Source organism: Elgaria multicarinata, chromosome 3 (genome assembly GCF_023053635.1).
Source record: "Elgaria multicarinata webbii isolate HBS135686 ecotype San Diego chromosome 3, rElgMul1.1.pri, whole genome shotgun sequence".
Classification (NCBI taxonomy): Eukaryota; Metazoa; Chordata; class Lepidosauria; order Squamata; family Anguidae; genus Elgaria; species Elgaria multicarinata.
In genome coordinates this window covers 59,708,725-59,723,363 of record NC_086173.1, presented here as the reverse complement: position 1 = coordinate 59,723,363, position 14,639 = coordinate 59,708,725, and the positions used below count along the sequence as shown (strand labels likewise).

The following is a 14,639-nucleotide window of genomic DNA, read 5'->3' as shown; positions in this document are numbered from 1 at the left end:
GCCGACGCTGCAGGGCTCCTGTCGTCCCTGCGCGTCGTGCATCTGGAAGCCTAGGCGGAGCGCGCTAACATCAGCGCGCTGCCGCCCCGCCTCCCTGCCGGCTTATCCCGGCAGGTCTAGCAAAGCCCTTAGAGTGATTCATACCGCCTTTATACAAATCTATGGTGCGACCACATTCTGCGTACAGTTCTCGTCACCACACTTAAAAGAAGATATTGTAGAGCTGGAAAAAGTGCAGAAAAGAGCAACTAAAATGATTAAGGGGCTGGACCATCTCCCATATGAAGGAAGGTTACAACAGCTGGGACTATTTAGCCTGGAAAAAGGAGGGTAAGGGGGGATACGTTTGAGGTGTACAAAATTTTGTACACGTTAGAGGTGTACAATATTATGCATGGTGTGGAGAATGTGGATAAGGAGATATTTTTCTCCCTCTCCGATAATACTAGAACCCGGAGTCATCCCATGAAGCTGATTGGTGGAGTTTCAGGACAAGTAAAAGGAAGTACTTCTTCACACAGCACATACACTCTGGAATTCACTACCGCAAGATGTGGTGATGGACACCAATTCAGATGGCTTTAAAGGAGTTGGATACGTTCCTGGAGGAGAAGGCTATCAATGGCTACTAGTCCTGATGGCTGTGTCCTACCTCCAGTATCAGAGGCAGTAAACCTATATGAAGCAGTTTCTAAGGAGCATGGATGAGCGGGTTCTATTGCACTTGTTTCCTGGTTGTGTGTCTCTGGTTGACAGCTGGTTCGCCGCTGTGTGAACAGAGTGCTGGACTAGACGGACCCTTGGCCTGATCCAGCACGGCTCTTCTTATGTTCTTATTCTTATCCTGCAATCACCCTACTTCATTCATGGAAGTTTACAGGGGTCCTTCCATCTGTACCCTTCCAATCTTACATCTTTTTTTCTTCACACACACACACATCATCATCATCATCATCATCATCAAGAAGGGAAAGGCAGAATAGCTGCAAAATCCTTTGGTAACGTTTTGGCTAGTAGACCTCTGTCTGGAAACACCCTTTAAGGTACAATCCTATGCATATTTAGACTGAAAAAAGGTTTACATTCCCCTAGCATGCAACTACTTCTTTCTTGTTTCGTGGTCTAATTTTTGCTCCAGTGCTGTCAGCTCTCAACTTCTTAGAGAATCCTATTAAATGTGATAATGAAAAAAAGTTAGGTAAGTTTACTAATATGTACCCCAGCTTTCCTAAAAATAAAATTAAAAAGTGGGAGATGATTTGATTTTAAATCCAACTCCTTGTTTGCAAGGAGTTCTTAACTAATTATAGTCCACTCTCCTTCCTCACACTTCTCCCAAAGACTTGAGACAGGTAAGAATAGAGTAAAAATGCATAGAAATAGTTTGATTAAAAACAGCTAAAATGCAACAGTCTGCTAAATGTGCTGTCCATCCTTCTGTGATGTAATGATTCTTCAGCTGCACTCTTATGCAGGCCTATCTCAGAGGACGCCCATTGAACTTACTTCTAAGTAATTCTGCTTAGGGTTATTCTGAAAACTAATTAACTGCATCTTTTTGTGTTCTTCACAGTGTGGAGTATAGATACTGGGAAATGCCTTAAGACCTTTTCGCACAAAGGTATTGTTTGGGCAGCTAAAATGAATGACACTCATGTTGTGAGTGCCTGTGACAGCGGTGAAGTAAAAGTGTGGCATGCAGAAACATGCATATTGATCAAGGTAGGACTCTTATGAAATGGTCTCTGATTTTGAAAAAAAAAGTTTTGGCTCAATATCTTACACCAACTAATACATTTAACGCAAAGTTAGAAACTAGAAGTGCAATCCTAACCCCCTGAATTCCTGGCTAGTGGGATTAAGATGGAAGTGCTCCTCTGTCAGTAGGGTTGGATCGATCTGGCCAGAGTTATGCCTGATGAAAGCTCTGCAGCTGTAAATCTACCACCAGCAGTATTCCCACTGGCAGTAGGCCTTGCAACAGGGCATTCTGGTAAGGCCAGCAGACTAGGATCCACTGGATCATAGGCCCTTCCATTTCTCCATGGGTTACTTTCTATTCCAGAAAAGAAGTCATTACTAGTGATAGGTCATATCTTTTTAGGGTGACCATATGAAAAGGAGGATAGGGCTCCTGTATCTTTAAAAGTTGTATTGAAAAGGGAATTTCTGCAGGTGTCATTTGTATATATGGAGAACCTGGTGAAATTTCCTCTACATCACCACAGTTAAAGCTGCAGGTGCCCTGCCCTCTTTTAAATCTGGTCACTGTGATATAGCTCCTGCAGCTTTAACTGGTGTGATGAAGAGGGAATTTCACCAGGTTCTCCATATATACAAATGACGCCTGCTGAAATTACCTTTTCTATGCAACTGTTAAAGATACAGGAGCCCTGTCCTCTTTTTCATATGATCACCCTATATCTTTTTGTTTGGAGTTCAACAGCAGATTGCCAGAGAAAGACATTCATCCATTTAGCCTTAGTGTTTATTGATGAAGCAAACAATTATTTTTAACAAAGCGATGCCTGAAAGTACCTAAACACACAAAATGTCTGTTTGTTTTTCCAGACTTTAGAAGGTCACCTAGGTCCTGTGAACTGTCTGACATTTGATGAGTGGCATCTTGTGACAGGAAGCAGTGATTGCTATATCCTGGGATGGAGCATGCTAGGAAAACACAAGAGATGCCTAGTGGCTTTCAGACACCCCATGTAGGTATTATTTAGTGTACTTCCCGCTGACATTTAAAAATTATTTGTTGGGAACACCGGTCTGTACTATGTATTTTTTTAAAAAAATCTTTGTCAAGTCTGTGAAGAAACAGGTAAAAGTTGAACTGTTATGTTTTGTTTCGTTGACTGAAGGGGCTAGCACAACAGCAGGAAAAATGTCTTTTGCTCCAGGTTTATGTCTGAGGAGATTTACATGGTAAATATGGTGTGCTGGTAAAGTTACTGTTATCATTGAGAAGGGAATGAGGCCCTGCCTTTATATATGGGAAGGTAGGATTAAAATTGGTACCATTTGATTGGAGAAGAACTGAACATTCTGAAGATGTTCATTGGTCCTGAGTTTGATGCAATGTTGGCCACACCAAAGCTGATTAGCTGGAGGGTTCTGACTGGAACAAATATAAGGAGTTTGTTGAGCAGTATCTAGGGAAGGAGGTATCATTGCAAGAGGCTGAAAGCCTGAAGAAGATAGCAACCGGGAAGAAGAGCAGCTGCAAGATCAGGAAACCAAGCTGAGAGTATGTGAGGCAGAAACTGAAGGCAGTCTGGCAATAAAGAAAGAGAGACTCATGGAGCAGGCTTTGGATGAAAGAGCCAAAGTTTAACTGGAGGCAGTGCCCCGAAGACTGAGCAGCTGCTGGACCAGATTGAAGACTTTAGGCAAAGCCTGGAGAACTGTCTTTAAAATTTCCATCTGTAGTCAAACTCCCCCAGAGAGAAGACTGGTTTTCAAGCCTTTATTGCTAGGCCTGTGAGTTAACGGGTGGAGCTTGATAGGAGAATTGGCTTGAGGTTGGTTAGGGTTAAGAACTGGGGTTTCTAACACCTGATTGGTGGTACATTATCAAAGCCCTTAGGAAACCTTGTCCTATAACAATAACATTATAGAACAAGGTTTCTTAAAGGTTAACAGCAATCATAAACAAGAAGTTTTCGTGCTTTATTCTTTCTTAATAAAATATTCTTTAACTTGCTTTAGTATACCCATACTAAATTCTTTGTTCTTTGTTTCTTACCTAATGACTACCTTAAAAAAAGTGATATATTAAATAAAGGAGTGTAGTTTAACAGTGGCAGAGGAAGTGAAGGGAGGGATTGCCCAGTATTGACAGGTGATCCTCCATTTGGTGGTTCTAGAAGTAGGAATGACCCACTGAAAAAGTGTGTTTCACAGTGTCCATATTTAATATTTTTATAAGCTAACCTCCCTGGCTGTTTCAAACTTTATTTATAAAAACAAGGGTGTGGGAGATAAAACATTGTCCTTTTGCATTGATAATTTAAACTTTACCTTCTATTCTTTAATATGCTCTTTGAAGTTTGGAGATCAAAACTACACATAGTAGTGGGGCTTGTCACTACTCAAACTAGTAAAATATTAGCTTGTTGGTTACCCCAAGAAACCCTGAGAAAACACCACTACTTGGCTTCCCACCCCCCGCTTTGCTGGTGCCATCACTATTCCTGCTGCAGAGATGAGCAATACAACAGGCACCTTCTTGTGAGCTATGACTAAAGGCATGGATTATGACACAGCCTGTGCCTCCTTGGCTAGACCACATGTAGGCTATGATGGTGGTGACACAGCCCTTCTCCTGTGTGTGCTGAGAAGGGTGCAGACCTACTCAGGTGAGCAGACCTGAGTAGGTCTGCTCACCAGCACACTGTGTGTGCTGGTGAGCAGACCCTTAGGAGTAGTTTGGCCTCTGCTGAGCTATTTCAAGAATGGACTTGATCAGGAGCCGGCAACAGATGTTGCTGAGCTGGCAAGAACTGTTGGCTAGGTAGACTGGGGACTTTGGACATGGGAAAGACTTAAGGTTAGTTGGACTTTGTGAAGCAAAGAGCCTAACTAGGGTATTGGGCAAGTGGAGGCAATAGACAACAGGCCTCTCACTATGTGATACCTGTAGAGCTGACCTCCATTATGTTCTACAGGTCTAGCTAGTATTGTGATAAAGAGCAGCCCTTTAAAAATTAAGGATATCCCCTAAAATGAGAAGGACATCAGGTATCTCCTCCATCAAAACTCCTAAATCAACAAGGAAGTGTGAAGCACAATGAGTAAACTCTTAAAATACAGGATGTGTATATTCAATAAAAGTAGATATGGAAGGGAGTTAAACAAACAAAAAAATAGTGGGATACAAGTAGTATCTGCAACTAAACATTGCAGGGTGGAATGCTTGTGTTCACGCGTCCAGCCAGCAGTCCCTTTCCCAGGATACATAGGGATCCACTTGGAAAATGAGTTTTCCATTTTATATAGTACTTACCAAATTCCTAGGTACGATTCAACATTGGGAACAAATGATGAACATACTAAATGGCGAACAGCTGATGAATATAGTAAATGGTTCACTTTTGAATTGGGTGCTCAGAGTGGGGTAAGAATGTTTTCCTTGCTTGGTGTTCCTTGCTTGCATCCGTGTGTGTCTGTCTTCATGTGTAAATAGACAATGTGACAAAGACCTTTAAAAAAAATCCATCCTTTCTCTTTACTTTGAGGGACATTTATTCTTTGCTGCACAACAGGACACCCTTATCACATGTATACTGTCGTATAATAAGGAGCATTAATTTTAAAATGCTTGTGTTGCTTGTAGGGAGGTTCTATACCTGGGATTTCTCTATCTGAGAGTCATCAGTGGCTGTGCTGATGGGAAGATACGCATATTTAACTTCCTGACTGGGACCTGTCTGAGGGTTTTGAGAGCCAATAGTAGAGGTGACCCTGTGGTGTCCTTCTGTATTGCAGAAAACAAGTAGGTTATGATCATTATTTTCCAATTCCTCTGTAATAGTAAAGACTATCAGATACATTTCTGAGGGGATAAGCAGGAAAGCATGTGAAGGTAATCTAATTCAAAATTTTCTAATAGAGCAAGACATGCACATTAAATGCCTTTAAAGCATTTCTAAGAATACATGTCTAAAAATAAGTTTCATTAATGGGATTTGCTTCTGAATAAATGTACTTAGAATCAGAGTACAAGTGATGCATCAAGCTCTCTTAAGTATTTTATACTTAAGGATTATAAACAAGGAAAAGGGGAAAATCTATTTAAATTAAACCAGACTCTCTGTAAACTCTTTTAATTGCCACTTACTATTGCAAAGAATTCCAGACTAGAACTGTGCCTAATGTGAGATTTAAGGATATCCTGGGTTTTTCTGCTTGGGCAAAAATTTGAGAAATTTCAAAGGTAGCTAAAAAAATGTTTTCATAAGAATGTTGAAATTTCTCATTGGGGTTTTATGCATCTCTACCTCTGGCCTTTAAAAGAGTCAGATCCCTCCTCTCATTTTATCATGTTCTGAGGAAGAAACTGCCTTTATTAGAAAGATCACATGCCACACTAAGGCCTAATCTCAGTTGCTATGGGATAACTGGGACCGTGGTTTTCCTGGTATTTCAAGTGGTCCCGAGACGACCCCAAGGACCACTGGCGGTGTGGTGAGCACTCCCAGGTTTCAGCACCACATTGTTGTTGTTATTGTTTTTTTGTTTTTTTTAAATACTTTTGGATTGAACCTGCGCAATTGTATTTTATTATCCCCTTATTTGTTTAATATATTTATGAATTTTGTATTTATTAACTGACCTGATGTTTCTGAATTCAGCGTTTGTTTATGGGTATATTGTAGTATTTTTATTGTTATAATTTTTCATATTGTTGTCTTTTGACATTTTATTTGATGCCATTGTATCCTGCCTGGAGACTTTGGAGCATGAACTGGAGAGGGTTGCAGGGTTGTGTAAATCCCATTGATTTCAACTGCATTTGCATCCAATTCATACTAAAGTCCAATGCATTGGATTTTGAATAAACCTTTGAATAAACCCCGTTGAACAAAGACAGACTTACTAAAATGGGGTTTACTCAAAGGTAAGCATGCATGGGATTTTAGTATGAATAGGATGTAAATGCCGTTGAAATCAATGGGATTTACTCTTGAGTAAGGGAACCAGCAGATCACTATTTTATAAACTTGGAAATGCACAGCTTAGCATGATCAAAGGATCAATCCTTCACACTTGCAGACTTTAAGGGGGGATTAAAAAAAACCCTTAAAAAATCAAGGGATAGACCAATCTCATTCAAACTTGGCATGCTGAAAACTCTACTTAAGAGATATCACTGTGCCAATTGTGATCTCTTTAACTTTAAAAATGAGGGGGCTGTGGGCAAGGAGGGTGCATTTTCCACATTTCTTTTAAGGTGAAAATATCCCCCTGGTCATGCCTACCCAGGAGTTAGAACGTAGAATCAAATGGGACCTTTCTCCCTCCCCCTTCACCACCCTCCTCTTTTGTTAGTGAGACTGCCCTTAGACACATGCCCCCAACAAAGAATGTGATGGTCGATAGAACGCAACCACAGAAATACACAAGAGGGAGGAGAGCATTTATTTTGCAGGGAGGGAAAATAATCCAGACTTTCTGCGCTCTGAAAAGAAATGAAACATGGCAGATATGAGCCGAAATGAGTACAGGGCATGGATGATGTCATGTGGGTATCAAGCTGCAAAACAGCACACCAGGCAGGGGGAGGGTGCAATAAATCGCTGGTAGAAACATGCATTTTTTAAAGTCACATCTAGTTCAGCCTTAAAGCGCCATCACACCTAGGAAGAAACGCTGGCTACCGTCGCTTCTCTGTCGTTGCTCAGTTACTTCCTGTTTGAAAACAGAGAGTAAACAAGGCACATGAGGCCCATTCAGTCCCACGCTCTGCTTCTCCCACATACAGCAGGAGAGAGCAGCAACCTGACTTTTTCTGGTTTTTCTTGCGGCGCAAAGAAGACCAGAATAGGCGGAAGGGGCGCAAGAGGCAGACGACATCATGTGAGGGACCTCTGAGAAATCCATGAGTGCCCAGTAACGAGCATGCAATAAAACACTCGTCAGATGGAGCTCTTAAAGGTAGTGTGGTAGCAAGCTAGAGAAATATTACTTTTCCCTCCTCACATGTTGTGAATTGATATGAGGGATCTAATGCCAGACTTCTTGGTTGGTAATGCTGCACTTCTGATACATTGTTGGCCGTAGTGTTTTCTCACCATGCCGTTCTCTTTTCTAGACTATTGATCAACGCACAAGGCAGTGTTGTTTTGTTCCTGTTTGAGGAGGTGAAGTGGGACCATTCACAAGGTGCTGAACAACTAATTAAAAAAAAAGAAAGAAGCAAATTCGATGACCTACCATTCCCAAAAAAGGCATCTCTATATTCACATTCCAATTGGCAGAGGCAGGCCAAGAAGAAGAACTGGAAACTTTATAGTCCAGAGAGTGATAACACAATGCTTTCTTATTACATTACCCGGAAGTCTGCCAGAGATTCCAGAGACCCTGCAGGTACTGCATTCTGCTTCTGGTACCTCTCATGTATAAATAGGCTAATATTGGATGAAGTTTCGTAAGAGTTTGTAGGTGGTATAGTAAGGAAAAGTTGAGAGCACAAAGGAATAAGCCATCTTTTTACAAATTCTCCCAGAGTTTTTAGATGGTTTGTATATGGACTCAGTTTAGCAGATGGGCGGCTCTTCTTCAGGTTCCCATGGCATAAAAATGGCGGCAGTATTATTGGGAGTAAATTTTATTGCTATGGCTTAAAAAACAACAAAAACAAAAGTAATTGCATGAGTAGTTGATAATTGTAATAATACTGGAATATTATTTGGATAGCAATATGAAATCTGCTTGAAATACCTTTTGATAGGTCATGTCGAAATAGTTACCTACTGACATAGTTAATGTAGATTGAATGGTTCCATCAGTGGAACAGAGAGAGAGGAGTGCTCCCCCTAGTGCACCTTCCAAAACTGCTCCTATGGATTGGGCCCCCTGCCAGAGCAGGTGTGGGAGAGTGTGTGGGTTGAGAGGAGGGCTGCAGGGGAAGGGGAAGATCCGATAGGGTGAGCAGTGTTGGATTTCATCCTGATTTTTGAGTACAAATTAACTATTTTCATCTTCTGTCTTGATCACAATTTGTTTTGGTTCTCAGAGAGTTCTAAATCCTGAAAAGAAAAATGTTACAGGAATGAAGATGATATATTTCTAGGTTCCTCTAAATATCCATCAGAAGTCATTGCATAGCTTTACTGGACAGGTTTTGCTTGGTTCTTTAGAAATGAGAAATGTAGTTTTTGAAGTACCAATTTTGAATGAATTCTAATGGGTTAATAAACATCATACAATGCCAGTTTTAGAGTGGTTAGCTATCACTTCTGGCAGATCAGATATTGGCTATTTATAGTTTTAGAAACAACTGCAGTATTTTAAATAAACTGGCATTGTTGGGGAAAGAAAACAAGATACTGAACTGTATTAAACAACTATCTTTGTAGCTGAAACAAAATTGATTTAAGCATGCTTATTGATACATAAATCCCATTTATATACAAAATACAATTCTGGAGTTCAGCCATTTGAGGATTGTAGCCATATATGTTTACTTGGAAGTAAGTTCCACAGAGTTCAATAGGACTTAACTTCAGAATAATCATGCTTAGGATTGAAGCCTGAGCTATTCCTTTCTCCTTCAGCCCTGGTTTATGAAATGGTGAAGATACCTCCACCCAGGGGTAGGGAGAATGTGGTATCCCTGGAGATGACGACAGATGAGAAACGCAGACTCTCTTCTTTTGCCCTGAGACACAACTTGGAGGATCCACAGTCTGTAACCACTCTAAAAGGTTTTTCTGGTAAGCAACATTGGAATATAGAAAATGTGTAATTACATTTAAAACTTATGGTTGTTCCTGATGTCCAGCTTTTGGTCACTGAAGGTGAATAGTACACTAAAATATCAAATGCATTTTTATAAGTGTATGCAATCTGTAGAGTCTTTAAAAAGTAAATGTGTTTTTCAAGAATAGAGTGAAGGAATATGAAGGTGGAAAAATTAAGGTCAGAAAAATATTGTTCAGTTTAAGGGAACATCACTTATTGCAGGGTTCTCCAACCTTCTTGGACCCATGGACACTTCTGGGAATTTGAGATACTGTGGGTACCACCACAAAATGCCTTACTGGCAGATCACTGTTTACCTAACATGTCTATGGATCTTAGGCTGCATCTAATTCAGCAAAAATGTTTGCTTTGTGTCTATTGGACAGGCAATGTCTCTTTAATAAGGGATTCTCTAATACAGCTAATGTTTCTTTTAAACATATGTATTGGCAATATCCCATAGCTGCTTCTACTGGAGAGGTTATTTCATAGAAAAGGTTTGTACTGTAACAGTGTTCAATATTCACAGATATTCTTCTAAATTATTTCTTTTAAATATTCTTTTAAATTATTTACCTGCTTCATGGAAATTGTCAACTCCTATAATGTAGTGGATTGAGGACCTTACAAGACTTTCAGTATTTGAATGTGTGGCATATAGATGTCACCTGCAAATGGATACTTATTTGGATATTTGGCCCACTTTTGTTGTAGCCCATACATAATTGCTAGAATGTTGTATGCATTTCATTCATATATTGCCTGTGTGGCCTGTGTTGGGGACTCCTGAAATACTGTATGAGTAAGAGTGCAAACCACACACACACACACACACACACACACACACACACAGCAATATTACAAGCTTGTCTCTATTTTCATCTGTGAAATGTTGGAGAGCATATCGTCACAATTTACAACAGCAGTAATGGTGGTAACACCATTTACACAACACAACACAATAGCCTCTCTTGTGAATTGTCATTAACACTTCAAAAAAGACAGTGGAGTGGCAAGGGGAAAAAATAGGTCTGATTATGAAGCTGATTTAAGAAAACAAAGCAACTAAGGCTAATTATACGTTTTCCGTCTCTATGAGGGAAGCTCATCTCTCAGCCTTCTCACTCCCTAACATCAGGAATGCAGAAGAAATTATAAAGCATCGAATAGAGTGGGAGAAGGGAGGGGGAGAAGAGAAATGTTAGCTGAGTGCTTCACAACTGAGTAATACACAAAGCCATCTAAATGGAGCAGGGTGTGGTGGGGGGCGGGGAAGTATATTAAGTCCAAGGTCCAAAATTGCCTAGTTGCAAACAGGTCGAACTATTTTAAGCTACTTGTGTGTTGCAGTTATTTATCTAAGAAAACACTTAGGCACTCTGCAAATAGCAACAACTTTTTTAAAAACAAAAATAGAAATGTAAATAGTCTTTTTAGTTCCTTGGCTGATGCTAGGCTGGGGGTGAAAGGACACTAGGGGGGGGGAAAGAACAGGGATTGGTAAGAGAGTAATAAATATGGAAATGAGAGAGAGTCAGCGTGTATTTTTAAAAAACAATTTCTCCTCGTCCCCATAAGGGTGACGATACGAAAAGGAGGACAGGGCTCCTGTGTCCTTTGTATGCATGCAGCACCCAGTGAAATTCCTTTTTCATAACAATACTTAAAGCTGCAGGAGCTATACTAGAGTGTCTAGATACAAAAGGGGGCACTCATGACGAACAGCAATGACTTCGCAAAAGGGGGGGGCACACCGCACACATTCCTTGCAATGGGCGCGAGAGAGCCAAAAAAAAAAAAAAAGTGACAAAAGCAGTCAGGAATATTCTGTGAAAACTGAGAGGTGGAACCAAGATCACCGCAGGAGCAGGTGAAGATCATGTGGCCAGTGGCCCCTTAGTGACGACCGCGATACAATCCTGGAATAAACGGCTGGTGTAGACTCCCCCTCCATCTCTATTAAATCTTGAAATGACAGTCAATTGATTCCTTCACTTCCTTACCATGCTATACAGCAACACCTTCCCCCCCACCCCAACAACCTTCAAGGAGTTTTGTACAATTTTTCACATTGTGATGTGTGTGTGTGTGTGTGTGTTTTAACTTTCAGGAAGATTTGCATAAATCTGGAAATTCACAGCAACTACTCAATTTGGCAGATATATGCCAATCTCCCCAAAAGTTACAAAAAATAGTTAAAGTTAAATTTGTTTTTTAAAAAAGAAATCTACAAAACAACCTCTACTTTGCTAATGAGCACAGATGTGCTCATTAGCAGAGTAGCAGAGTAGGCTGCTGAGGTTGTGCTGCAAAGGCCCATGGGATACAGGTCAGGAGCAGGCAGGAGGACTAAGAGGTCACAGCAAGCCATAGAAGGCCTGATCATCTGTCAGGAATAATGTAAGGTAGCGAGCAAACAACCACCCACCGTAGCTTGGGATGGCTTATTGTGACATGTGAACTCACCCTCTCTGTTGGGAGAGCAGACACCCAGTAACAGCAGGAAATACACTGCCTGGGCATGTACAAACACAAGTGCTACCATTCAAACAGCAGCAGATACTCAGCAGGAAGCCCTGCACAAGGGACTTACTGATTCTTCTATCCCTGTGTAAACTTCCTCCAGGGCATTTTTTCTTTTCAAAAAGCCCTGATTTGGGTCCTCTCCATTCATTCACTTTGCTGAGTGGAGCCCCAGATGTCTGCCTCCAAATTCTGCTTTGATGGTGCCACTGAGTAACTTCCCTCAGCTTCTAATCTTCTCTCTTCTCACTTTTCTTTTTGAAAACAGATGATGAATTAAGGCCCGAGTCTCCTGCTCCTGTCTCATCTGGCGAAAATGCTGAAGCTTTCATTAAGCACATAAAGAAAAAACGTCCTCTTCATTCCATGTCTAATGACCAGATACTCCTCGCCATCGGCACAATGCAGCATGCCTACAAGAATGACCATGTCAGTGCCAACATGGCCTTCAATATGAAAATCAAAGACGCTTGGGGGCCTGTGCCCCTCCAGAAAGATCACCCCAAGGTTACTCTGGTCCTCCATAGTCCAAAGCAACAGAAAAAGGAGCCATCAACGCAGCTGAAAGAACTGAAGGCTGCCTGTGGCTCTATAGGTATAGAAAGGATTTCCACACCCTATGAAACCAAAACATTGCAGCTCAATTTAAAGAACTCCTTGCTTGGGGGTGGTGTGAAGTCCTTCATTCCTGCCCCCACGATTACACGTTCCAAGTCTTGCAGCAGCTTGTTAGGAGAAAAGAAGGATTCTACTAGCCAAGCCAAGATCCCATCTCCACCTACCACTGGGGTACAGATCATTGGTAACTTTACAACCTCCTCTGGATGCATCAAAGTACCCCGGATGAAGATTGCACGACCTGCTACAGAAGTAAGCTCACCGCGAACAAAGCTCTTCTTTGCCCACACCCCAAACCCATACCGGCACAATGCTGGGTTCAGGCTTTTGACAACACAACAAATGAAAAAGTATGACGAAGCTAAGATATCTGAGTATCAGGCAATCAAGACGAAGGTTATAGCAAACAGGAAAAAAGAGTGTAAGAACGCCTGGTTAAGGAAAATTAAAGGTCTTCCCATAGATGATTTCACAAAGGAGAACAAAATTGCTGCCCCTGAACTTGGAGAGAATGTTTTCCTCTGAACTTAGCATTTCAAAGCTGCCTACAAGCCCTCTCAAATAAACACAAACTGAAGGGCTACCATTGGAAGGTCTGAGGCTCAACCATTTCCCCCTTTTAGGCAAATGTGACAGACTCTATCCAATGATTTAGACCTTGGAACAGCTGACAAGGATGGGCTGTGGGCTCCATGGCGGCGGCGGCGGGCGGGGGGAGATAGTTTCTCTCCTCAATCAAGCATACTTACAGTTTTCAGTGTGTGCCATTTAAATTTGCCTATGGTCTCTGAAGAAAGGTTTACTAGCATGACACTGTAATGATTCTGTTTGTATTCTTTTCTCCAGAGGCTTGAGGCTTGTCATCCAGGCCAAATTGTAATGAAAATGCATAAACTGTGTGGCCTTAAGGGCAACCTCCAGGTGTCTGAGAGCCACCATCAATTGGTATATGTTCACAGAATAAAGAAAACTAAAACAGTGGCATCTCCACTTTGTACTGAATTTGCTTCCTAGGTGAGTTACTATGTGTGAGTCTTGTTCTCAGCTACCAAATGTACACATTTAGTACAAAACTGCATAACTTACACAGAAAACTTGACATCCTTTTGAAACAGGCTTGCTAGCTTCTGCTTGCCTGGATTTAGGACATCTTTAACCCATTTTGCAGGAAGATATACAGCAGGTCTATCTTGTTCTGGTACAGTATAGCTGAAATTCAGCTGCTATCCTTAACATCTGCCTTGTATATTGCAAATGATACAGGAGGGCAGACAAGGGGAAAGCTAAACTAGATAATCCTCAGCTTGTTGCCACAGAGCTGTAAAGCAATGAAAGCACCTTCTATTTATTACTACTTGCAAAAGGAAGGGGGGAAGCATAACGGATACATGACAAATTTTCTGCTAAAGTGAAAATGACACATTGACCTTGTTCAGACGACACACTAAAGCCACGGTGGTTAAGCATTTTGAGCTAAACATTATGGGTTAGCGTGTTATGTGAACCATGACTTAGAGTGTTGTGTGAACCATTCCTAACCAGGATGGCTACATAATCACAGTTTAAACACGCTCACTAACCATTTGCTGCAAAAGGCTTAGCAGCTTCACCATGGCTTAGCTTGTTGTCTGAACAGGCCCTAAGAGATCTTTGCCCCTAGGTTTTCTTTCCACTGCCCATTTTTAAAAGCTTAGCAATATTTCATTGTTTTATATATTTACAAAACTGACATAAAGCACAATCTGATTTTCATTAGTATAGGCCATTGAGTTACCGTCAGTATCAGGTTCTTACTATTGATGTTAAAAATCATGTTTGGGCCTCAGTATCCTAATACAGACACAGACCTAATAGTGCCTTATCACACCAGCGTTATACTGTGCAATATAATCTACTTTGACTGTGAAGTACTCCCATGCATCCTGCTTTAATTGTGCTATAAAGCCAAAAGAATCGACCTATTTTGCTACCTGTTTAGGAGCGAATCATTTGTTGTTTTCCAAGCGGCCACAGAGGGTGCAGGAGGA

General features: G+C 41.1%; 1 protein-coding gene across 1 annotated transcript in view; it reads left to right on the top strand.

The window, feature by feature from the left end:
* The window catches only part of FBXW10B (F-box and WD repeat domain containing 10B), a 28,652-nt gene extending 15,515 nt beyond the window's left edge, over nt 1–13,137 (top strand). Inside the window, exons 9-14 of the mRNA XM_063123247.1 lie at nt 1,574–1,722; nt 2,572–2,714; nt 5,342–5,500; nt 7,820–8,094; nt 9,285–9,414; nt 12,276–13,137. Of these exons, the coding sequence (XP_062979317.1) occupies nt 1,574–1,722; nt 2,572–2,714; nt 5,342–5,500; nt 7,820–8,094; nt 9,285–9,414; nt 12,276–13,137 (1,718 nt within the window). The remainder of the gene's footprint in view (nt 1–1,573; nt 1,723–2,571; nt 2,715–5,341; nt 5,501–7,819; nt 8,095–9,284; nt 9,415–12,275) is intronic.
* The last annotated feature ends 1,502 nt before the right edge of the window (nt 13,138–14,639 follow it).